The 24,153-nt window shown below is 42.7% G+C and overlaps 2 protein-coding genes across 5 annotated transcripts; both read left to right on the plus strand.

The window, feature by feature from the left end:
• The first annotated feature begins 1,243 nt into the window (after positions 1-1,243).
• Positions 1,244-7,985, plus strand: LOC123055187 (dolichyl-diphosphooligosaccharide--protein glycosyltransferase subunit STT3B). Its single transcript, XM_044479160.1, has 6 exons — positions 1,244-2,249; positions 3,779-4,309; positions 5,971-6,425; positions 6,540-6,662; positions 7,181-7,240; positions 7,542-7,985. Exons 1-6 carry the CDS (start codon positions 1,377-1,379, stop codon positions 7,669-7,671), a joined length of 2,172 nt encoding a protein of 723 aa, XP_044335095.1. The 5' UTR covers positions 1,244-1,376; the 3' UTR covers positions 7,672-7,985.
• Positions 7,986-10,220: 2,235 nt separating this feature from the next.
• Positions 10,221-16,651, plus strand: LOC123055188 (inversin). 4 transcript variants are annotated; one of them, XM_044479162.1, is made up of 11 exons: positions 10,221-10,354; positions 10,453-10,506; positions 12,240-12,404; positions 12,511-12,651; positions 12,935-13,074; positions 13,233-13,319; positions 13,440-13,571; positions 15,490-15,586; positions 15,835-16,002; positions 16,096-16,175; positions 16,366-16,651. In XM_044479162.1, exons 1-9 carry the CDS (start codon positions 10,309-10,311, stop codon positions 15,900-15,902), a joined length of 930 nt encoding a protein of 309 aa, XP_044335097.1. In that variant the 5' UTR covers positions 10,221-10,308; the 3' UTR covers positions 15,903-16,002; positions 16,096-16,175; positions 16,366-16,651. The 4 variants fall into 4 exon arrangements, with proteins under 4 accessions (XP_044335097.1, XP_044335099.1, XP_044335096.1 ...); XM_044479164.1 differs by having other exon boundaries at positions 15,490-15,590; positions 16,096-16,651; XM_044479163.1 differs by lacking the exons at positions 15,490-15,586; positions 15,835-16,002; positions 16,096-16,175; positions 16,366-16,651 and adding an exon at positions 14,695-15,464 and having other exon boundaries at positions 10,222-10,354.
• The last annotated feature ends 7,502 nt before the right edge of the window (positions 16,652-24,153 follow it).

Below are 24,153 nucleotides of genomic sequence, written 5' to 3' on the forward strand. Positions count from 1 at the left end.
ACACATCGCTTTGCCAATTTTTTTGGTTTATATAATCAAATCTGATTCGATCTCTTTCATACATTGGGCCATAGGTAATACGTGGCCTCCTCTTATTATAGCCCGAACAATGACTGCCATTGCAGCTAATGCAACAAAAACAGTTGCTCCCCTAGCCATCCTTTTTCTTTTGCTCATCTTGACCATCTACAATGATACATAGTATCAATAATATGGCTACCAATTACTTATAACCATGGATCTGACAACAATATATGGAAGAAATTGAGGAAGAACATTGCACACACAGAAACATAAATCTGTCTCGAGCATCAGCATGTATATACAGAGAAGGGAATGGAACCGTACCTTGCCTACGTTGCTACCCGCCCTGCTGGTTCGTCGGTGCAGCCTGCTAGGTCGCCGCCCTGCTGGTTCGTCGCTGCTGCCTGCTAGGTCGCCGCCAAGCCCTTATGCGCGCCATCGCAGGGGGGAGATGACGGGGAGGAGAGGGAAGCCGACGCCGGAGAGGTGCGTGAGGGGGCGGCGCTGAGAGAGGAGCGGGAGGGTGGCAGATCGAGAGGGAGGGAGAGATGCGGGAGGGTGGCGGCGCTGAGAAGGGGAGACGGGAGAGGATAGGGCTCGGGTTGGTGCGAGGGGAATGAGGCCCATTCCCTGTCATCCACTCGAATCGGAGGTATGCATCGGTTCCGCATATAGACCGAATATTCTCTTTTCTGGGACTGGTGGGTTATGGTTCCATCTACTGACCAAACTTGGGAATGGGCTCTCGGGACGGGACGGACCAATGCCATTCCATCTGTTGACAAAGCAACCGAACACACCCTTGATGTAGTTTTTATTATGTTTGAGATAATTTGTATTTTTGATGAACTTTTATGATAGATTTGATCTTCTTCTTTATGTAAACAAAGTTTAAATATATCGTATACACACTAGTATTTCATTTCGTAGGGTTATCCCCAGCAGATCCTCCCGTGTCCGCTGAACCCAAGACCACGTTTTTTTTCTGAGAACCCAAGACCACGTGTCTTTTACCTTCTCCAGCCAATCGCCTGCTCCGATCCAAGTGCGGCCCACCAGACAGCCTCACATAAACCTCCCGAAGCGACCATCCACGTCAGTCAACTGCCCGGCCGGCCTCACATGCCCCACCAGTCAGCTGCACACCCGACCCTCCCAAACAGATATCCATTCAGATCCCCGGCCCGGCCCGGCCCGGACCCACTCCGCCACCATCGTCTTCCCCGATCTCCCAGATCCACCACCACCACCAAACCACACCACACGAGCTCCGCCACTCCCCCAAACTAAACCCCCGCCCCGCCCCGCGCGCGGATGAAACCCTAGCCCAGATCCCCCCGCCCCGCCCGCCCATGGCCGCCGCCGCGTCGACGATGCTGGAGTCCCTCCCGGCGCCGCTGCTGCGGGCGCTGCGGCTCAAGACGAAGCAGCAGGAGCTGCTCCTCCGGGTCTCCGCGCTGGCGCTCATCTACGTGCTCGCCTTCGCCGTGCGCCTCTTCTCCGTGCTCCGCTACGAGTCCATGATCCACGAGTTCGACCCCTACTTCAACTACCGCACCACGCTCTACCTCACGGAGCACGGCTACTCCGAGTTCTGGAACTGGTTCGACCACGAGAGCTGGTACCCGCTCGGCCGCGTCGTCGGGGGCACGCTTTTCCCGGGCCTCATGGTCACCGCCGCGCTGCTCCACCGCCTCCTCCGCGCGCTCTCCCTCGCCGTCCACATCCGGGAGGTCTGCGTCCTCACCGCCCCCTTCTTCGCCGCCAACACCACGCTCGTCGCCTACGCCTTCGGCCGCGAGATCTGGGACTCCGGGGCCGGCCTCGTCGCCGCCGCGCTCATCGCCGTCTGCCCCGGATACATCTCCCGCTCCGTCGCGGGCTCATACGACAACGAGGGTGTCGCCATCTTCGCGCTGCTGCTCACCTTCTACCTCTTCGTGCGCGCAGTCAACACCGGGTCCCTCGCCTGGTCGCTCGCCGCCGCGTTCGGCTACTTCTACATGGTCTCCGCCTGGGGAGGTTACGTCTTCATCATCAACCTCCTCCCGCTCTACGTGCTCGTCCTGCTCGTCACCGGGAGGTACTCGCAGAGGCTCTATGTCGCCTACAACTGCACCTATGTGCTGGGAATGCTGCTCGGGATGCAGATCCGCTTCGTCGGCTTCCAGCATGTTCAGTCTGGGGAACACATGGCCGCCATGGGAGTCTTCTTCCTGTTGCAGGTACTTCCGCAAACATTACTGTGAAATGCAGTGGAAATATTTGTTGTGAACAGAGATGATAAACATTGGAATTATTAGATGGCTATAAGCTGCTGAAATACTAACACTTTATTTACTTAATCTAAGAGCTGTTCAGTTGAAATGGCCCTGTTAAATGAATTGTTAAGCTTCATTGACTTGAAAAATGCATTCACATCATTTCTGAATTCAGAACTGATAACAGAAAAACAGAAAAACTAAGTTAGTAGAACATCAAAGTTTGTCTAGAATAAAATTAAATGGCATGCTACATTATCAGGTTGTTTATACCATTGACGATGTCCATTAGGCTCCAGTTGACTGAAAACTGCTTTCAGATTAATGCAGTATTGGCATTATGAGATACCACTGCCAATTTATTCATCGTCCGCCTTTAGGTAGATTGTGTTTCTGGTTATACCCACTTTTCTTTTGCAAAGTATAACTACCAATTTGAAAAATGATATGTTCCACTAGGATCAAAGATTTAACCTTGCACCCTCCCCCCAAAAAATTAACCTTACAGTTTGGATATAATATCCAACATTTCAATTCCACCCATTTTGGATATGTAACATGTAAGCCCAAACGTAAAATCAAAAGAAAAGTGCAACAAGGAAAGCTTGTTCGAAGAAAATTAGGAACTTACCAGAACAGCTGTAGCCAAGGCCATACAGCACCACTGGCGCCAGCGTCGCACGAGCGGCGAACCAAAAAGCCTTCAACCATGACACGCGTCGGACACCACGGCTAGCGCCCAGCAACCTTGTCGTAGCACTTGAAGTTGTAGTAGCTGACGTGGTGCTTCTGAAGGTGAATGTGTGAGCTTTCCGGTGCCATGGACCGTGTTGGTGCTGGGCGAAGAAGAACCCCAGGCAGGCACAAGAACGGCATTGGTGAGGCGGCGAATCCGCAGCGGCTGGTCCTGGATCCATCCTCCTCTGCTGCTCACAATAGAAGAGTTAACAACTATCAAATAATCAAAAACTTCTACAAAATGTAGATAAACCAAGCTTCAGTTCAAACATAGCCAATTTGCTCCCAGTTAAATGAAACCTATAAAATGAAACCTATAAACAGATGCCAGATTGGAAACAAATACAACTTTGCTAAACCCAATAGCAAATTACAGGCCATCTTATTTACCACACTTAACTTCTATTTCATATACGGTTATTTAAATCAACAAGTAATACTCGTGATTCTCAATTATGAGTGTCAACAGTCAACTAACTTATATCATCGGTATTATGATGTTTACTGCCTATTTTTCAATGAAATGCATAGAGGCTTACCTTCCTGTCTGTCTCAAGAAAAAATGTCCACTTCTGTTTGCGGACAAAAGCAGGAGTTTAGAAGTGTAGATCTACTGCTGTACTGTTGATATTTTGATTTCTGCCTGGATAGTTACCATTGTAGTCAAGATCTCCTGTACTTTCTCTAGAGTCTAGATGTATCATGGTAGCATGGAAAAAGAAGAGCTGACATAAACCCCTTCCTTTCTTTTGCAGGTTTTCTTCTTCCTGGATTGGGTGAAATACATGCTGAATGATGTTAAACTATTCAAGTCATTCTTGAGAATTACCCTGACCTGTGTGATAAGTGTCGGCACCCTGGCTCTTGGGATTGGTACTGCGTCAGGTTACATCTCCCCTTGGACAGGGCGGTTTTATTCCCTGCTTGATCCGACCTATGCGAAAGACCATATACCAATCATCGCATCTGTTTCTGAGCATCAGCCAACAGCCTGGTCTTCTTTTATGTTTGATTTCCACATCCTTCTTTTCCTGTTCCCAGCGGGCCTCTATTTCTGCTTCAAGCGTCTGTCAGATGCCACAATATTTATAGTTATGTATGGCCTCACAAGTATGTACTTTGCTGGTGTGATGGTGAGGTTGATTCTTGTTGCAGCACCTGCTGTTTGCCTTATTAGTGCCATTGCTGTATCTGCTACAATAAAGAATCTGACGACATTGATCCGGTCAAAAAGCAAAAGTCCACAGACTACAGGAAAAACAACAGGCTCGAAGGCAGCTGCAAAGGTATTTATATCTTCTATTTTCACTTACACTTGCTTGTACAATTTACTTATGTAGTATAGTGGACCCTAAAACCAGAGTATAAATAAGCAAGTTCGATAACAGGTTCCAAATAAATCAGTCTTTTTGACTGAGAATAAAGTAATGCAATTGAAGTTGCTTATTTTGTATTGTACATCTTTTATGGGAGAGATATGCATATTTCATTATTTGGCATAATGGTAAACAGTTGGATTTATAACTGACCTGACATTTTTGGGCAAGTCACCATCCTGTTGAATGCGAAACTACTATTTGTGGACTAAATAATACTCCCTCCATTCCAAAATAGATGACTCAACTTTACACTAACTTTGTGAGGGAGTACAAGAGTGACAAGAAACAGGAATTTGAGGAATTTGTAATATGGACTTTTGTACTTTGGCAAAAGATGGTATACCATGGTCTAGATTGGTAGCCCACAAAAACCACATGTAGAGTTATGTATATGGAATCTGATCGAGAAGTACTTAATTCTCAGCTCATAGTACGAGATTTTTAATTACTGAATACAAATATACAATTTATTTTTTCTGGATTATCATGATAGATGGGATCGATCAAGCCTGTGTGTGGTAGGTTAACCAATTGCCCGTCAGTCCATAGTTAGCAATCTTTTGTAGTAGTTCAAAGTAGTCCAGCTAGACCTGAACTTAGCCAATCACATGTGCAACACAAAACTAGTACGTAAAGGGATAACTTTTTTAACGCGTCCTAATCTTGTCACAATCTTGATACAACGTGTGCTCTACTGTATGCTAAAACTTTAGGATATCTCAATTGACTGGTCCTGTCCATTATTGATCCCTGTGATCTTCAGCCTTAATTAGCATATAATTAAGTTTTTTAGGTTATAAACTCCTGGGCGTGAGGAATGCATGCTGTAGCTTAATTGCGATCACCATCTTTTGTCGATCCATGTGTTAACATTCAATAGTGCTCTAAACTAGCTAGCTAGATCCAAACCTGGCCAATCACATGTGGAACACAAAGCTGTGAGATAAAGGAATAGTTAATGTTTATCCATTCTCATCCTGTCACCATCTTATCATATTAGTTGATGTAATGAGTGCACAACTATAGTATACTGAAGCTCTAGGTATTTCAGTATTTTTGCCCCTCCATTATCGATTCATTTGCCCTCCAGCCCTGATAAGGATAAGGCAATAACACCATCCCCTAGAGATATGAGGAAGGCCTCACTCACTTACTAGTAAGGTAATAGAGCAAGCTAATTAAGATTTGGATCAATGATGGGGAGCAGCGCAGGAAAATTTGTCATGATGCCACCCTGTTGGCTCTGCTGTTAATCCCTGCGCCTACCTGTTGATGTCGACAACCATAGTCCTGTCACTAGTATAGAAATCCCTGGATGGTTGCAAAAGACCAATCCATTGGGGTTGTGACAACCCTCTCCGATGATAGCCACAGATTGCTGGAGCCTTTCTGGTCGGGTCTGCTCTGCTGACTGTCTCAGATAGGCTTTTGTTTGCGTCATTTGTTGACAAAATACAAATGCCTAACTTTTAACTTGAATTGGACAAGAATTTTGTGGTTTTAAGGTTATTTGTGCCAACTGTTTTAAGTTCCACTTTGCAACTGACTTGTGTTCTTGTGTAAAACAGGGAGCAGTTGATCAACCCTTGCCTTTCCAACATAATGTGGCTGTTGCTTTACTTCTGGGCGCTTTCTACTTGCTCAGTAGATATGCCATACACTGCACTTGGGTAACCTCTGAGGCTTACTCTTCTCCTTCCATCGTTCTGTCCGCAAGGGGTCACAATGGAGGAAGGGTTATATTCGATGATTATCGTGAGGCATACTACTGGCTTCGTCAGAACACTCCTACTGATGCCAAGATTATGTCATGGTGGGACTATGGGTACCAAATTACAGCCATGGGTAACAGAACTGTTATTGTTGATAATAACACGTGGAATAATACACACATAGCAACTGTTGGACGTGCAATGTCATCATATGAAGACGAGGCATATGAAATAATGCAGTCATTGGATGTGAATTATGTGCTTGTCGTATTTGGAGGTGTTACAGGGTACTCCTCTGACGACATCAATAAGTAAGTTAATAAACTTAATCATGATCACGTATATGCCTCTAAGTTGATAATGGGGCGAGACAATTTTATTCTGAATCACAAAACAGATTCTCTTACTTAGCTGCTCATTTCCAGGTTCTTATGGATGGTGCGTATTGGTGGAGGAGTTTTTCCTGTAATCAAAGAGCCTGATTACCTTGTGAATGGGGAATATCGTGTTGACAAGGGGGCGTCACCAAAAATGTTGAACTGTCTAATGTAAGTACTGTTTACAAGTGAAGTAAATTTGTGTGTGTTGTGATACTGCTTTCTTTCATTGGTTCGCATGATAAATAAATTGCCAGACTGAGAAGAAAAAACTATTGTAGTATCAACCAAAATTTGCGATGGAGCTGATACAATGTGAAACAAATAGATTTTGTTTATTCTGTAGCAGATCTGCTGAGCTTTGTTTGTTTCTGTTGTGGTAGGTCCCACAAGTGATATATGGCTAATAGAGATATGTTTTTAACATTTACTCCCTCCATCCCGAATTACTTGTCGCAGAAATGGATGTATCTAGAACTAAAAAAATGTATAGATACATCCATTTCTACGACAAGTAATTCCGAACGGAGGGAGTAGTGTTTTAGTCCCGTTTTTGGTATTGTCGAACTTCTGAAAATTCTCAGGACATTTGGCATATCTAAGTATGTGCCACCATTATCCTTCCATTAACTAGAGTTAAGCTACCCATTGCTATTTTCATTGGCTTCATCTCCTTATTTGTTTGGCAGGTACAAGCTCTGTTATTATCGATTTGGAGAACTGACCACGGAATATGGAAAACCTCCAGGGTATTGTACATACTCACCATTATGTGCCTGTTTATGTGTACATACTCACCATTATTGTTTTTTATGTGCCTGTTTCAAGTTCAAGATTAATTAGTCTTGAATGGAGATGTCTGTACTTGATAAGCAGCATATGTGCTCGTTTAAGCATGCATGATCCTTTCTCCTGCAGACTTGTTCTTTTCTCATAACACCTGTAGACCGACTTGTGTTTTCTTTCCAATACCTGTAGACTAGTGTTCTTATGGTAGCAAGTGATCGACATTAACACTACATTTTTGTACTTTGTTTATTCTCGGTGCAGATACGATCGAGTGCGAGGAGTGGAGATAGGCAACAAAGACATAAAGCTTGAGTACTTGGAGGAGGCATTCACAACATCAAACTGGATAGTGCGCATATACAAGGTCAAACCTCCAAAAAATAGATCCTAAGGTTTCGTCCCAGGAGGGAAGTGGCAAGCGAGATGGTTTGGGGTGATTGCTTTGACATTTATCTCATCAGGAGGGTGCCTAGACATGAACTTTTTTGTTTTCGTAAGACTAACAGTAACCCGTACTGTTGTTTGAAAGCTGAGGACATGTAGTTGTGATAGCTGGTCACTCATTTTTGTTTGAGCATACTGTGATGGAATTCTCGGAAACTTTTGGGTGGAAACTTTTGGGTAGCAAGTAATTTTAGATCAATATGCCAGTTGAAATTCACCGGTGTTGGGGTGTAGAAGAAAAGAAATTGTTGGTTGCTGTGACTGCTTGTTTGTTTTTGGGGGCGTTAGCGTGCTGATGGCGTGCTAGATAACCGTTTGATCTTGCGCCGCGTCAGCCGCAGCCTTTGCAATAAGGACTGTTGTGCTCTAGAGTTGTGCAACATGGACTTTGCCGCGCTTGTGTCATGGGCCTTTGACCACAGCATGTGCTCTATAGCTTTGCAACGTGGACCATGTTGCGACACCTTCAGCTTGCATGACATGGTCTTTGGTCACCCAGTAATGAGGAGAGAAGGATCAATGAGTGCGGCCTCCTAATGTAAAATGGTAAGTTAAAAGTTTTTCTGTTTTCGTATTGTGTGATGAGAGACTAATAAAAGCTTTAAAAAATAAACCTTTTCTTTTCTATTTTTCCTACCATGTGATTGGGCAATTCAGAACTTGAGCGCATGCACTCGGGGTGTCGAAAACTTGAGTGTACGAACCTGGGGGTTTCGAATGTAGAAGGCGAGACGGCGTACTATAACTTCATTTAGATGTAGGTTTCTTAGAGCATCTCTAGCAGACCCCGCACAAGTGGTCAAACCCGTAATTTTTTTGCGTTTTACAGTTTTGGGCCAAAAAAGTGTTCAGAACAGAAACCGTAAAAGTGGTTCAACCCGTAAATTTTTTAAGGGTCACCGAAAATGCACACCCGAAACCCTTATCTTTGGAGGTTGGAAGGCCGAATCTAGGGGGCCCTGTATATCGGTCAAACCTCGTCGGAGCAAACACGCTGCCGCGGAGTTTGCCGGAATCCGCCCTAAACTCGCCGGAATTCATCACCGCACACCGGAAAAGGCCGCTAGACGCCGCAATCGATCGCCACCGGTTCGAATTGGACGAGCTCGACATCGCCGTGGCCTCCCATGACATCAGCTCGGCCACTGGAATCCTACCGGCGCGACAGGCAAAGGGGCACGACTCGGCTGGCAATAGAGCAAGGCGCGGACGACGGAGGCGACGGGGCGTGGCCGACAAGCTGTGCGCGGACGACGAAGGCGACGGGGCATGGCCGGCGAGGCTGGGCGCGGTGGGCGCGGTGATGGGGCGTGGCCGGCAGGGGCGGGGCACGGCCGACGGGCGACGGGGCATGGCCTGCGGGCGACGGGGCGCGGCCGACGGGCGACGGGGCATGGCCTGCGGGTGACGGGACACGGCCGACGGGGTTGGGCGCGGCTGGCTGGAGGAAGGGGCGACGTTCTTACAAGAGAAGAGGAAGATTTTGACTAGTCTCATTTAACGTAGCCATGGGGTACTTCAAGAAAACCCGACAACTTTCAGAAATGATTTAGTAATATGAAATTATTGTATTCACGTCTTACAAATACGATTTACTAATAATGAAATCATATTCATGTTTTACAATACCGTCTACTCCCTCCGTCCCATTATTCTAAAAAAATATGTTATCACAAAGAAAAAAGTTTGCGAAGTTCTTTTTTTTCTTTTGAGTGGAATTAAGTTTGTGATACGATTTAGGACTATTTCAATAGCCTAAAGTTGTCCCATAATAGAAAAAAAAAAGCCTAAAGCTGTGCAAATCCAAAATTCAAAAAAAAAAAAGAGTACACCCACGCAAGTCAAAAGACAGTGAAGCAGTAGCACTGTAGCAGCAGCTTTGATCGGCGCGCTATGCCCACCCACGCACGTACGTAACCTCCCCTCCCCACTGCCACTCTGCTGCTGCTGCTACTCTCACCCCTCCCCGTCTCTACCCGCCACCCGGCGACCAGTAGTATTTCTCCGCGGAGACTCCCATCTCGCCTGCGGGCCACCCATGTCATCGCCCGTGCCGTGCGTGCAGATTCATTGGCCCCACCGTCCCAGCGACGATCACGCAGCCGGCAAATTTGACCATTTTGACCTATGGACGAAATCAATTCACGGAATGAACTCATCGTGAAACTATTTCACAGCCCTAACCTTTTCGGCGCTGCACAGTAGGGTGTGGCGCCGTCGTGGCGGGCGCTACACAAAAAGGTTAAGTCTGTGAAATAGTTTCACGGTCAGTTCATTCCGTGAATTGATTTCGTCCATAGGTCAAAATGGTCAAATTTGCCCACGCAGCCCAGTCCCCGCTCCCATCCTCTCCCCATCGGGCGCTCCCGTGAACCAGGTCCCCGTACACCCATGAGTGGGCGGCGCTCCCGTGATCTCAGCCACAGGCGTGCACCGAGTCCAGCTCCATCCCCCGAATCGACCAGAGCCAGAGCCAAACCCAAAGCGAGCGAGGGAGCTTTGGCTGGCTGGCTGGCCAAAAACCACACTGCCATCTTCTTCTGGAAGCCTCCCCTGCGACTGCGAGAGCGACCCCCGCCGGCCCATGGCGCCGCCGTTCGTCTACGCCCCGAGCTCCGGCGCCGGCACATGTACGGCGAGGCTTCTTCCCCAGTCCCCCTCCTCCTCCTTCTCTGTCTCCATCTCTGCCTCTCTCTAAGTAAGGGCGAATCGTCCTCTGTTTGCGCAGGTCAGGACGCCGCCATCAAAGCGGCCTTCGACGGCGACCTCCGGCGCCTCAGAGGTTGGCCTCCCCTCCCCTCTCCTTCCGCAGTCCGCCCCGTGTTCCCGACCTTCTCCCCGCCTTGCGATCGAGGCCGCGATTTGCTGGGCTGGGCTAGGGTTCAGCCTTTGGCCGCCGTACGTGGCAGTCGTCGAGTCTCCGGCGGCTGGATTACATAATGCTGTTACAGTATATGAGATGATGCGAGTGCCGCGTTGTTCCGTTGCCACACCGATCCGGGTTATGTTTGCATTTGCAGGAAGGATCCCTTGTTACCATAATTTCCTTTCTGCACTTGGGTGGAGCAGTATGATGGTGTGCCATCTTATTCTTATTATGCTGAGTGTAGACCAGTGCCATGGTTGTCTTGTTAATTCGGTGTCAGCTTTCGCATTGTGTAGTCAATTAAGTGTAAAATTTGGTGCGTACAGTGATTATTCTCCGAATTATGAAATCGTTTTGTGTGATTGTGGTGGTCTTGTGGACCGTTCAAAGGGACAGGCGAGTTATTCAGAATTTGGTTAGAACAAGTCCTTGCACAGGGTGAGATGATGCAAATGCCAATGCTGTTCCGTTAGGCACACCGATTCGGGTCCTATTTAATTTGCAGGGCACTAGGAAGGATCCCTTGTTAGCGCAATTTAATTTTCCTCCTGCACTTGTGTGGACTCGTCTGACGGCGGGTCATCTTGTTGCCATGGTTACCTTGTTAATTTTAGTGTCAGTGTTCATATTAGATGTATAGTTGTATACTGTAATTATACTCTGAATTATGAAAAAAAAAGTGTGCGATTGCGGTCTTATGGGCAGTTTATCGGGAATCTGGTTAACACAAGTCCTTGCACCGGGTACATGTTATGACTTCACGATCAGAGCACTGTTTTTTTTTTTGGTCTAGTCTATGCACTGATTGACTGACTGTGTGTGTGCCCAAGACGTGAACAAGTCCCTTGACTTTAGGAGTGTAAAAAAAAGGTCCCTTCACTTTAGAAGTGCAAATGGGTAACCTTTTGGCTACCGTGGTAGTCGAGTTTCCGTCAGCTAGATTACATACTACACAAGATGAGTGGAGTAGTGTGATTCGGGTTATATTTGCAGGATGCTATAGGAAGGGTCCCCTGTTAGCGCATGATTTTCTTTCTGCACTTTTTTGTGTGGAGTTGAGTAGTGTGATGGTGGGTTTCTTATTATTGCGCTGTATGTAGAGTATCTTGTTGATTTTGGTGCCAGCTTTCGTGTAGTAGGCAATTAAGTGTAAAATTAGCTTCATACTGTAATGTAATTGTTCTCTGAATTATGAAAAACAAGTTGTGCGACTGTGGACTGTTTAAAGGGATAGTATGCGATTACTGGGAAGCTGTCCTTGCACGGGGATGGCTTTACACGATCAGAGCACTATTTCTTTTGTCAAGTTTATGCACTGATTGACTCTGTGTCCAAGACGTGAACAAGTCCCTTTACTTTAGGAGTGCAAATGGGAAACCTTTTGGGTACCCTCCAATCCTCTTTAGTTCAATCAAGTGAACTGAATTCCTGAAACCATAAATATAGTTCATTTGATTGAACTAAGGAGGGATGAAGGGTACCCTAAAGCTCACCAGTTTGCATGATTGCATCCCTGCTTGACTTAGTGAGGTTCTTGTCCCTATATGCAACACATGTGGGCTTCTTTTCTTTTGGTTGTCTAGCTAGCTATGATTTGGCAGTTTGATTCATCAGTGTCTTGATGCTTGGGTGTTTACTTTGGGTGAAAGGCACTGTAAAGAGTCTCGACGACCCAAGGGTGATCTTCTCTTTCGGCATGGGTGGTGGCATTGGTGTGCTGCACATCGCAGCCGTCGGAGGGCATCTTGAGGTTTGCAAATACTTGGTGGAGGAACTCGGGGGAGATGTGAATGCTCCTGCTCCTGGAGTAGGAGGTCTTTCTTTAACTCTTCCTTCTTTTTTCTGGAAATTGACACCTGTCATGTCTATGTTTCGCACCATGAGATGTCTGAATTGCGTTGTTGTGCTTTTTGATTGCAGACTTTGCAGGTGTGACACCCTTTATGTCATCTGCTCAGTCTGGCGATGTTTCTACTGTGAAGTATTTGCTTGATCATGGCGGTGATCTAACAAAGTCAGATGCTAAAGGACGCACAGTTCTCCACCATGCGGCATGCATAGGTAGCTCTCTTGGCCCCTCACCCACGCAATTTGTTTTTGTATTACAAAGCGTATCTTTGTGTAGGACACTATGGGTATGGTTCCTTTACTCTAATAATATCGTAGAAGAAAAGTTTTGTGATCATTTTTCATATGGTCAATATAGATTTATAACTAGTCAAAGTTGTATAAATTTTGCCCATCTATGATTTACACCAGGGTGGTCATTATAGTAGTAGTTACTTGCTGCTGTACACTTAGATGCGTAGCCACATGACTATTGCAATTATTTTATTCACCACAGGAAGCTGTACGGTCACCGAGTTCCTACTTTCAAAAGGAGTAGCTGTTGACATAGACTGTGGCCGTGGTACACCACTCCATCAAGCTGCTACTAATGAACAAGATAAAACAGTGAAGATTTTGTTGGAACACCATGCAGATGTATATAACTCTTACCATTTCTTATTTTTGTTTTCTAGATTTGATTTGCATAGATAGCTTGTTTTTATTTTGTCGGCTACTTGGATTGACAATTTATGGCAGCTCATAATCCATTTCTTTGTTCCTTTGTATTTTATAACAATTATTACTCTTGGCAGCCTAACGCCACTGTCGTCGGAATTGGTACTGCCCTGATGGGTGCCCTTCTTTACCGTTCTTTGAAGTGCATGAAGCTGCTGATCAAGGCCAGTATTCTGTTTTCTATATCCGTTCATCGCTATGTTCTACCATCTCAGCCATGCTTTTGTGTCAATCTACATGGAGAGGGAGCCGTGACACGTTCTATTCCACAATCCTTTTTACAGGGTGGTGCTGATGTCAATCGAGGGAGCTCCCTTCCGATGACTCCCTTAGTGTTCACTACAGGGTGGGGAGGCTATACAAACTTTGTGAAGTTTCTGTTAAAGGCAGGAGCGGATCCTAATATTCCTGATGCTGTATGTTCTCAATATTTTCTAGATGTATTCTATTGAAAACTTGTACTGATATGAATTTAAGTTGCTTTTAGTCTTTTGACTGTGCCATGAGAAGTTGCACACACCTACCAAAATATTGCATGTGTAGGCAAAAGGTAGGTGTGTGAGCTCCCAGTTTAACGGTTTATATCAACGAATGCATATCATTGTTGTTGACTATTCCCTCTGCTTGAAAATATTTGACGCTCTAGTTTTGTCACAACCCAAATTCTTTGAGTTTCATCAAATTGTAGATAGATTTACCAACATCTACCAAACCAAATTGCACTTCAAGAAATTTGACTTAGGAGAAAACAATATCATCAAATATTTTGGAATGAAGTAGCAAATTTTGGGTTCTTCTAGAACAACATGCTCTGTTCTGTGCAATAATGTATATTTGTATCCTTAGTCTGAAATGTTTTTGAATACGGTGGATGTCGTTTTATGGAGCCCACAAGGCCACAAGTACCCAAGATATAGATACGAGGTCGGTGCTTAACTTAACATTTGATGAGATACTGAGATTTCATAATGCAATCACCAAAATGATTTGAATTCACTTAGGATGCGTTTGGATGTATGTATTCAGCTTACTTTATGTTGTTTTCTTCATCCCAATCGTTGGTATTCGTTCATTTACTCTGAAGTGTCAAATTATATTTGTGCTTTCAATAATCGTAGAACAATTTTAAAATTCATATATAGCTACTTTTCCCTATAGTTTTATCTATATAATTCATGGGGAGTTGGGGACTCGTAAAGGTTATGCCACTAAAAATCCATGTTACCTCTCAATCTCAACTATTGCTGAAATACCTGTTTTTAGTCCCTTGCTGAAGGAAGACCTTTTGGTATGCTGTAGGAGTATGTTGACTGTTTGAATTGCTACTAGAATTTAGAAATGCTTGCTGGGATGAATCCTGGTTGAAACACTTTGTACCAGTATTATGTAGACCCTACTCCTCTCCCATGGTACTATAGTTTCCTATATGGTTTATATCTTTTCATTCATAATGTTCATATTCTTTTACTGCATTTTAGAGAGTCCTTTAATTATGTAGTTAATTTCAAAAGAGTTGACACTTTTCCTTTTGTTGCCCAGTATGGTAACTTACCAATAGAGCTTGCTGCTAAACGTGACTGCATGGAAGAAGTTGAAATGTTGTTTCCTTTGACTTCCCCAATACCAACTATCCCAAACTGGAGTATAGATGGAATCATTAGATAAAATTTACTTGAATTCCTGGTCATATTTTTTGTTCGCCAGTCCTGAATTTGTCCATCAACTTGATCATCACATTTAAAAATAGTATCGTGACTTTTTCATGGGGTTTTCTTTAGAGCATCACCTCGCCAAAACAATAAAATTGAAGTAGTTAAAGCTCTTGAGAACAAACTACCAATTCTAAATTGGAAGGACCAGACTGGGACCCCATATTTGTTGTCGGCTGTTCATTGGTTAAAAAAAACCTGGTTATTCAGTATCGATCCAATGAACTGCTGTAAACTGTTCGTCATGCGCAGCCTTTAAGATACAGAAATGCTTTACAAGCATAATGCTTGTACATAGCTCGAAGCATGGTTCCTTTATTGTGGATTTGAAGTTGTGAACTGTGAAATACACCCATGTATATGCTGTTTTAGTAACATATAGTAATAATTTGACATATTAATTCTAAATTATGTTGGACCTTTTCCTCTTGTGATTAAAATCTTGTGTGAGTAACTGCTGCCTTTTGCTGTGTAACATAATGTGCACTTTGTATTGCAGCATAAGCATATCTAGATACCAAGCTATGAAGAATGTGTAACAGAGTTGTGAAGTGTCTATTTTAATCGGAATGTCTTTGAAATGATGCTTCATTCCTACATTTTTTTCCATTGTTTAATCATTCAGGATAGAAGGCAGCTTGAACAAACAAAAGCTACGCTCAAGGCACATGCAGATCATTTATTCAGGCTGAAGGACTACAAGGTGGCATCAAAAGCATACGGTGTGTAAGCCCCTTAAACCTTATCAAAAGCATGGTGGCTTATAAGTTTTTTTTCTATTAACAGGGAACCAATTGCAGAACATTATTTGTTTGCTGAACAGTTTTCTAATATTGTTCTCTAGTTTCCCGCTTATTAGCTTTTAATTTGCCATTATTAAGCATTTCTATCGGATTAATATTATTTTGCGGGACTAATTAACCTGCCATGGTGAGATGATAATCGTATAACCTGTTATGTTTGACCATAGGCAATAGATGTCGCGCCGAGTGCAACATTGTACGCGAACAGGAGTCTTTGCAAACTGCTGCTGGATGACGGTGAAGGTGCTCTGTCAGATGCTCTCAGATGCAGAATGCTGCGACCTAACTGGGTGAAAGCTTGCTACCGTCAGGCTGCAGCTCACAAGCTACTCAAAGTGAGTTACTACATGTCCAGCTTGCCATTGTGTTTCCCCACTCTGTCCAGTCTACATAGTTGTTCATGTTCCTTTGTTTTGCTCTACATCTAGGAGTATAAACAAGCTTGTGATGCTCTCCTGGACGCTTAAAATTTGGATCCTGGAAACGTAGAGGTCGAGAGAGAGCTACGGTAATCTACTGTTTTGTATTTATCTCTTTTGAGTATACGTTTTGCAAGCATGAACGGCATGTACTTCCATACTAGTGACCAGCAGTTGCACGCTGAACAGCGTGCCTACTGCCGAGTGACATCCTTCCATATATCTGATGGTGCTGCGATTACAGCTGAAATTTGTTTCATTTTGGTTAACTCTGTACAGGAAGGCCAGGGAATTAATGAAAGCTGATGGTGAGGCTGACAAGTGAAGCATGCTTTGTTAGGGAAATGCTCTTTTGGCTTGGATTAGAGTAGTTGATCAACTGAATGTGATGGTACTCATGTGACCAGAAGGCTGGTGGTACCCAACTTAAAAGTCTAACTCTAGAGTCGTTGAATTTCTATAGTCTTACTACTGCCACTTGTTGACTGCATGCTGAGAGGATTTGGTGTGAAAATGCGCTGTAAAACTTGTTTGACTCGCATCACAAGTTTTATTACTAGATCTAGCACAAATACCCTATCGCTGTTGAATATTTGCTGAGTTTTCAGACCTCAGTAGAGAAGAAAAAGTGAAGCAGTACCACCCTCTCATTTGCATCTTCTACTCTCTGAACATGCATGAGGAAGTTTCTGCTCAACAACGTTGCTCGCTTACGGCTTACTGCTTCTCTGAATAAGCATGTGTTTTAGTCTACATGTTGATCATTTCAATTGTAATACATTTATGAACACCGTCATTTGTCATGACTTTGATCGGAGATCTTCGCTCAATCTAGAGGCGTTGTATGAAAATGGAGAAATTCCAAAGAAACTCAGAAGAATGTGACAAACTCCTAATCTAGAGGAGTAAATAAATATCTCGAGGCCAGGGACAGACTCTAGGTTCGAAACAGGATGCCTACAAGTCGCTTATTACTGTACATCTCTCTCTAGGCTAATTAAACACATGACAGGAATTTATTCTTTTTTTTTTGTGGGGACAGGAATTTATTCTTGCCCTGTCAAAGCCACTTTAGGCTCTTCAAAATGTGCAGCTTAGCACATTCTTGTTGATGGCAGGTAAATGAAATTTCTACTTTTTTTTGCGGGAAATTTCTAGTTATTGAAGAAAAAAAGAGTTGCTGATGTAAATATCTTTCATCATTAGATCCATCCATCAAATATATTCTCAAATTATATTTATTTGGTATTGTAAAGGTTGATCTGTTTTCTATAAATGGTCAGTGTAAATGTATTTTCTATGCGAAAAAGATGTAAATGTATTTTGAAATATATTTTTTGAATGTGTTCACGTATTTTGAAATAGAAGGGCTTGAGATTGGGCCGTGACCAGCATGCCTCCAACATTTGGCCCAACCCAAGAAGAACATGCCCAAACCTCAGCAGGCACGAGCTCACTCCACTCGCTAGCCACTATAAATTGTGGAAATGATAAGCTACGGTAGGCATTGTGTGAGAACAATTATGAATATTGTCTTTTACAGTACCGAAGTGAATGATTTGTCTTTATCATACTAACCTATCTTACGAAGTTCCGTTAAGTTTTGTGTGATTGAAGTTTTCAATTTTTGGGTGAGATATCAATATGAGGAGAATAAGGAGTGAAAATACCCTAAGCTTGGAGATGCCCAAGTCACCCCAAGGTGATATTCAAGGAAGATCCAAGCAACTAAGATTGGGGATGCCCCGGAAGGCATCCCCTCTTTCGTCTCCAACATTATTGGTAACCTTACTTTGAGCTATATTTTTATTCGTCACATGATATGAGTTTTGCTTGGAGCGTCATTTTATTTTGTTTTGCTTGATGTTATTTAAAATAATGTTTTGCATCTTTCATTTCAATAAAAATGTCAAGTATAACCTTTGTCATGCTTATTTTGCAAGTCTATATGTTGCTGTTTGAAAACAGAAAAGTGCACGCTAGTGCGTGAATTCTTGAAAAGAGTCAGAATGTGATAAAATGTTGAAACTTTTTGTAGAAAAGCTATAATAAATATTCTATAGTGTGGTAATTTTTCAGAATTTTTGGAGTTAAATAAGTATTGATATTCTTGCATCCTTTACAGACTGTCCTGTTTAGACAGATTGCTGTTATGTTTGCATTGTTTGCATATGTTTGCTTGTTTAATGATTCTATTTGAGGATAGGAGCATTAAATATGCAGAGGCATTTAGTATAAAATGTTAAATAATAATTTTAGTGATTTGCTACAGTAGAGAATGATAAGGTTTTTACATTGATTTTTACTAACTCATCTCACGAGTTCTTGTTGAGTTTTGTGTGGATGAAGTTTTTAAGATTTAGGGAAACCGTGATATAAAAGGAATTAAGAAGACACAAAAGCTCAAGCTTGGGGATGCCCAAGGCATCACAAGATAATATTCCAAGAAGTCTCAAGCATCTAAGCTTGGGGATAGGCATCCCGTCTTTCTTCATCAACAATTATCGGTTAGTATCGGTTGAGCCTAAGTTTTTGTTTCTTCACATGAGTTGTGCTATTCTCGGAATGTCATTTTATTTTGTTTTGCTTGCTGTTTTAATAAAATACTTAGATTTGAAAGTTTGTAAATAAGAGAGAGTCCTCAAATAGCTACCCATTTACTTAACTACTCGTTTGAACTTCACTTATATCTTTTTGGAGTAGCTTGTCATTTACTCTTGTGCTTCACTTGTATCCTATGAGTAAATTGTTGAATGAATTGAATATCATGAAGTTGAAATTATATCATGCCTAGTGGTAGCTTCACATTGGGTTTAGAAAGTGAAATCTTTTGAAGCTTGACAATCACAATATTGGTCATACAAACAATTCATGAATAATTAGTATAAGGAAGAGAACTTTCACATGCAAATATATTATCTTGGACATCTTCTATGACTGTGAATACCCATTAATTATTTTCAAACTTGAGCAAATTAGTTGAAGTTGGACAAGGAAGACAATGTAATGAGTTATGTTTGGGTATATTTGCATAGAAGTTATATTGTTATGGATCCTCCAACATGTGGTGTTTGCCTAGGATCTTTTGCTAGCCAAAAATTCGTACTAAGTAGAGATACTACTTGTGCATCCAAAAACCCTTAAACCAAGTTTCTTTCCATGAGTGTCCACCATACCTACCTATGGATTGAATAAGATCCTTCAAGTAAGTTGTCATCGGTGCATAAAGCAATAAAAATTACTCCTAATTAAATATGTTTGATCTTTTATTGTAAGGGAAAATTGAGCATTGTACGAACTTGTGATGGCAAAGTAATACAAGCGACGGACTGCATAATAAAGGCTGCTATCATAAGGGCAATATAATGTGACGTTCCATTGCATTAAGAGCTTGGGCATCCAAATAAAAAGCGCATGACAACCTCTGCTTCCCTCCGCGAAGGGCCTATCTTTTACTTTTCAGTATTTACTTTTATGCAAAGAGTCAATAGTATACTTTCTCATTTCAACCTCAATTATTCTCTAGTTGGCAAGCATCATGTGGTGGGGAAAGATCTAGGCACATATGACCAGTCAAATATATTTGATCATGATTTATTATCGTTGACAATTATCTCTATGATAAATGAGTTGTGAGGCAAAATATTAAGCCCCTATCTTTCTCTATGTTCGATGGATGCTATTTGTTCTAAGAATATGCTTTGAGTACTAGCAATCATGGAAGACTATATGATGATTGAGTATGTGGAGCTTTTACTTAGACTCTATTGAATAAATTGAATTGCAATTGTTTGGTGACTAAGAATATACGTTGTCGAGTTTCAAGAGAATTCATTGTTTGAACCTTAACATGTGAATTGATTGCTACTTTTTCATGATGAGTTTTATGAGAAAGAGTTACTGCTATGATGCTAGGAAAAGTGATTGAAATTATCATTGATCAAACTTATGCACTATGCTAGCATTCACACTTCATAAATTACTTCTTTTATCATTTACCTACTCGAGGACGAGTAGGAATTAAGCTTGGGATGCTGATACCTCTCCAACGTATCTATAATTTATGAAGTATTCATGCCATGTTTACAACAATTTTATATGGTTTTGGTATGATTCGCATGGAACTAACCCGGACTGACGCTGTTTTCAGCAGAACTACCGTGGTGTTGTTTTTGTGCAGAAATGAAAGTCCTCCAAATGAGCTGAAACTTTTTGACGATTTTTTCGAACAAAAGAGACCCTCGAAGCTTCATGGGAGGGCCAGAAGAGCCACGAGGAGGGCACAACCCACCAGGGCGCGCCTGAGGGGCCCGGCTTGCCCCGGTGGGTTGTGCTCACCTTGAGGCCCATCTTCACGTAAAACTGACGCCAAAAAATCCTATAAATAGAGAAAGCATCACAAATAACCCTAGATTAGAAGTTATGCCGCCGCAAGCCTCTGTAGCCACGAAAAACCAATCTAGACCCCGTTCCGCACTCTGTCGGAGGGGGAAATCATCACCGGTGGCCATCTTCATCATCCCGGCGGCCACCATGATGAGCCATGATGAGGAGGGAGTAGTCCACCCTCGGGGCTGAGTGTTTGTACCAGTAGCTATGTGTTTATTCTCTCTCTCTCTCTCTCTCTCTCTCTCTCTCTCTCTCTCTCTTTCTCTCTCTCTCTCGTGTTCTTGAGATGTCACGATCTTGATGTATCGCGGGCTTTGTTAATATAGTTGGATCATATGGTGTTTTCCCCTCTCTATCTTGTTGTGATGAATTGAGTTTTCCCTTTGAGATTTTGTTTTATCGCATTGAATACTTTTATGGATTTGAGAACACTTGATGTATGTCTCGCTATGAATACACATGGCGACAATGGGGTATCATATTGATTCACTTGATATGTGTTTTGGCACTCAACTCGCGGATTCCCGAGGTGACATTGGGGTAATCTATGCATAGGGGTTGATGCACGTTCTCGTCTTTGTTTCTTCGGTAGAAATCTTGGGGCACTCTAGGAGGTTCTTTGTGTTGGATTGAGTATTATGAATCTAAAATTGTTTGATGCATATTGTATAATCAACTCACGGATACTCGCGGTGACATTGGAGTATCTAGGTGACATTAGAGTTGGTTGATGTGTATCATATGGTGTTATTTTAGTACGAACTCTTGGTTAGATCGATCGGAAAGAATAGCTTGGTGTTATTTTAGTATGAACTCTAGGATAGATTGATCGGAAAGAATAGCTTTGAGGTGGTTTCGTACCCTACAAACAATTTCGTCTTATGTTCTCCGCTAGATAGGAACTTTGGAGTGATTCTTCATCACACATTGAGGGATGGTTATATGATCCAACTATTAGCATTATTGAGAGATTGCACTAGCGAAACTATGGGCCCTAGGCCTTGTTTTCAAGCATTGCAATACCATTTGTGCTCCGTTTTATCAATTGCTACATTGCTGTTTTTATTGTTCCTATTACAAAAATCAATATCTACTATCATTACTTCACTTGTATCACCATCTCTTCGCCGAACTAGTGCACCTACAATTTACCATTGTATTTGGTGTGTTGGGACACAAGCGACTTTTTATTATTTGGTTGCAGGGTTGTTTGAGAGAGAACATCTTCATCCTACGCCTCCCAAGGATTGATAAACCTTAGGTCATCCACTTGAGGGAAAATTGCTACTGTCCTACAAAACTCTGCGCTTGGAGGCCCAACACGATTCTACAAGAATAAAGTTGCGTAGTAGACATCATTATGAAACTATGCTCATTAAGCAGGAAGCCCCCAAATGACCTAGAATATGGCATAAAAGCCGACCAAGAGGGTTATGAAGCTATGCTCATTGAGCAGGAAGCCCCCAAGTGACCTTATGACTAATCAACAATGACTCTTGCTCAGAAACTTTGACATGAAATGGCAGAGGCCCCAAAATTTGGGGAAGCCGGCTTTACTATGTGATCATAGAAAGGTATGCACATCAATGAAGGTATATACAATGATGAGCGCCAATGACTCAAGTGTAGTAAGGCCGAAGATGAGCAATGTTCCACGGCCTGTTGGTCTCTTGCTCAGAAGTATGTGATTTCTTGCACTCACGTATATAAATGAGATAATACGAGCCATCACTGGTGCGTGTCGGTCCTAAACAAAAGGTTTTTAACCCCTTTCCGCGACGGCATCTGGAACCGTCGCCAAGTAAGTGTGGGCGATAGGGGGGTCCTTCCCACACGACCCAGAAACCGTCGGGGATATGCCCTCCTGGCACACACGTTCGGCAAAATGAGGTCGTGTGCGACCGGCGAGCACTCAAATACGGAAATACATACAGTAGAACTAAAAAATATATTATACGGCGAAATTGTTTCCGGTCGCAAGTACATCCCACACAGTCAGTCCCCGCTAAACGTTTCCGTTCGTATGCACATCCCACACAGTCGCTCCAAGGAAAACGTTTCCGTTCACAGGTACATCACACATAATTTTTCCCGTTAAATCATTTGCGTTATTGAATATATCACACACGGTCCGTAGAAGAAACTGTGTGGCAAAGGCTGTCCATCACACACAGTTTTTATGTGGTAAATGTTTGCGCAAGGTGGCCTAACGCAAACAATTTTCAAGAGAAAGTCGTGTGTGATTGTTCATTGATCCAACACGGTTTATTCCTAGAAACTGTGTGCGTTGCCTGAGGTCATCGCCCACGGTATTTTTTCAACAACCGTTTGCAATAACAAAACACAATTAGCAGGCTAATTCGCCATTAGCAGGCTAATTATCCAATTATTCATAATCCATTTATTAATCTAATTGACATTTCATATTAAGCACACAATATTTCATTTCCATATTAAGGAAGCAGAATTTCATAATTGAAATACATCAGAGTACAACATGATATAGCTTCAGCACTCAACTACCCCATTACACAACTGCACCAACAGCAAGTTCCACATGCAACATGTAGAACCTTTCGAAATTAGCATCATAGACGGTATATAGACAGGTGCATCTCATCGGGAAAGCTGCTGAAGCGGAAGGCGAATATTGAGCCTTCATTCATGTTGAAGGTCTTTGCAACTTTAGGCCAGTGCCCGTGGATGATTGATCGTCCGTCCTTCGTCCTCTTCAGGAACACTTCAATATTGAACTGTGGGTTTTGTATGAAAACCTTTCTCGCCTCCTGACCATAGAGGTGGTTTGAGAGGTAATCATCAGTGAACTGCTTTGGAAAGGCCTGAAAACAAGGATGTGCATAAATATCTTCTCTATATTGGAAATGGGGCAAAGGAATAAAAAAAAGGCAAGGTATAATAGTTAGTACCATCTTGTAGTGAACTGATGTTTTCTTCATTGTGCAGACAAAGATCTTGTTGTTTTTTGTCACTAATTCCTTTATCCTAACAATCTTTCTGAGTTTCTTGATTTGATTGATATTCATGGACAACTCATTTCCCCATATGCAAAAAGGGTCGAACAGTGGGTCAAAACCTCTGACGGCAGGACCTACATGTGCAAGACCAAATTGTTAAAAACCAAAATATTAGAATGGTTCATGCAATTGCACAATAATGTGCTATTAGACAACGGACCATGCACGTGCTAACCTCGATTGTAAACCTCAGTGCTTCCCATTGTTTCCCTGCAACACATATAAGGTAGTTAGTCATCAGGTTAAGTAAGGGTTCGCGTGCTATCAGTAAAACATGTTAATAAAAAATAAGCACATTGTAGATTCATCAGATTAATTGAAGCCACACGGAAAACCCATTTACCCAAACCAAGCATGATTAAGAACTAGGAAATATAGCACTTGTATATGTTTCTCATGTATTAAGTGCAGCCAAATTCGATTCATTCCTCACATGCACAACAATACAAAATTCTACCCACGACAATTGGACATCGCATTGTAGAATTGAACCAATCAGTTAACTAAACACCACAACAAATGAACCAAACCTTAACTGAGCACCACATTGCACAAATATAACATACTCCTAATAGAAGACCAGAGAGTTAACCAAACAGTTAACTACAGCCAATTGTAGCAATTGTATTTGTTTCTCATGTAT

The sequence above is a fragment of the Triticum aestivum genome, chromosome 2D, assembly GCF_018294505.1.
Source record: "Triticum aestivum cultivar Chinese Spring chromosome 2D, IWGSC CS RefSeq v2.1, whole genome shotgun sequence".
Taxonomy (NCBI): Eukaryota; Viridiplantae; Streptophyta; class Magnoliopsida; order Poales; family Poaceae; genus Triticum; species Triticum aestivum.